The sequence below is a fragment of the Cyprinodon variegatus genome, unplaced genomic scaffold, assembly GCF_000732505.1.
Source record: "Cyprinodon variegatus isolate N-32 unplaced genomic scaffold, C_variegatus-1.0 Scaffold1547, whole genome shotgun sequence".
Lineage (NCBI taxonomy): Eukaryota > Metazoa > Chordata > Actinopteri > Cyprinodontiformes > Cyprinodontidae > Cyprinodon > Cyprinodon variegatus.
In genome coordinates this window covers 30,691-32,466 of record NW_015152000.1, presented here as the reverse complement: position 1 = coordinate 32,466, position 1,776 = coordinate 30,691, and the positions used below count along the sequence as shown (strand labels likewise).

Here is a 1,776-nt window from a genome sequence, read left to right as displayed (position 1 = left end):
TCTGTCTCCCTCTTCCATATTTGTCTGAGGCAGTCCAGCTGAGCTCCAGCCTTACAGACAGGCTCTCTCTGGAGAAGGACATCAGTTTGTGTCGGCCATGATGAAGCTGCCAACTTTAAAGCATCTCCATCAACACTACAAAACAGGCACAGTTAGAGAAATGAAGTCTGTCTGGGTGCAGATCTGAACTCCAGGGAGTGTCAGGCAGAGGGGTCACTAAAGGGGCCACCATTGTCCTTTCTGGAGGGGACAGTGGAAGGCGCCACTGTGTTGTAAACTCTGCTGCAGAATGTCTAAACACTTTAGACAGGTAAATATGAACTATGGATGACCTGAAATGCAGCAATGTGTTCCTCTCTGTCGTCTTCCAGGTGGATGTCGGTAATAAAACTGACTGGGACCTGGGAGTAGCAAGTCGGTCTGTCATTCGAAAGGGGAAAATCTCAGTGAGCCCGGCCCATGGCTACTGGTTCCTCAGCCTGCGGGATCAGACAGACTACGCCTTCAGAACGGATCCCTCCACCCCCCTGACGGTGTCTGTCAGACCCTCACGAGTTGGAATCTATATAGACTATGATAAAGGACTGCTGTCCTTCTACAACGTGGAGGCCAAGCTGCTCATCTATTCCTTTATAGATAGTTTTCCTGACACCATCCATCCATTCTTCAGTCCCTGCACCAATAAGTCAGGAAGGAATGGGGCCCCATTGGTCATCTGCCCTGTTTCAATGGCTCAATAAAATCAAAGTATTTGTTTGACCAACATTAAATGGCAGTTATGTTATTAATTTTTCTGTGGGAGGGATCTGAATTTTAGTGCATGCTTATAGTGAATGCTTAAGAACAAAATTAATTACTTAAATATTCATTTTATTAAATGTGAGAATTTAAAAAATAATTTAAGTCTCTCTGTTCAAGTATGTAAAGATTAAAAACTTCCTGGCAGCTGCACAGTGATGTTATCTAATGGAAGTAAAGCTGTGAAGGCTACACCACTGATAAAATTTCAGGATTCCATGTAAATCAAATTACACCATGAATAGTCTTTTAAAAACTATTTCTGAAAATGATATATTTCTCAATTAAATTATAAACAAGCTATGTTAGAAGGAAAATGTACCAGCTTTTGTGTGCACCTCTATAGACGAATAATATTTCCAACATGTGGAAAATGTTTGATTTCTCTGTCTTGAAAATGTACCATATTGGTTTTCCCATTTTTACTTTTATTCACTTGACTACATCTCTGAATCCATCTGAGGAGAGCCACACCAGAGCATAATGGGTTCAGTCTGTATGGGGCAGCGTTGTTTTCAGCTTGTAGAAATGTGGCATGATGTTAAAGTTGGGTTTGATCAGACAACACAAGATACATTTAAACAAAGACTGTAATTTTCATATGAATGCATGGCCTTTTTTTGTTATACATGTACAAAACATTGACAACTGTCTCAAAGTGAAAGGATGTGGATACATTTTACAACTTATGGGTAACACTGAAATGTCATCAGATGGAATAATACGCTGAATAAAGACCCAGTATCAAATGTTGGGTTTAATGGATACTGTTTATAACTTTTTAAGCCGGGCGTACACTGTGCTATTTTTTTCAATCGTTGCACGCAGCTACTGCTCACACTATACGACTAAACTGCAGATTTTAGTCTTATAGTGTGAGTTCACAGCTCATGATGTATGACACTCTCATGCGATCTACCTGCTCACACTGTACGACTAAAAACCAGGTGGGACTCAGCTCCGCAGTGAGATGGCGCT

General features: G+C 40.9%; 1 protein-coding gene across 2 annotated transcripts in view; it reads left to right on the top strand.

Annotated features, from left to right (window-relative positions):
* Nucleotides 1-1,534, top strand: part of LOC107103864 (E3 ubiquitin-protein ligase TRIM39-like) — a 27,122-nt gene extending 25,588 nt beyond the window's left edge. For both annotated transcript variants that reach the window (XM_015403706.1, XM_015403707.1), the window contains exon 11: nt 372-1,534. In XM_015403706.1, coding sequence (XP_015259192.1) covers nt 372-740 — 369 coding nt within the window. In that variant the 3' untranslated portion in view covers nt 741-1,534. The remainder of the gene's footprint in view (nt 1-371) is intronic.
* The last annotated feature ends 242 nt before the right edge of the window (nt 1,535-1,776 follow it).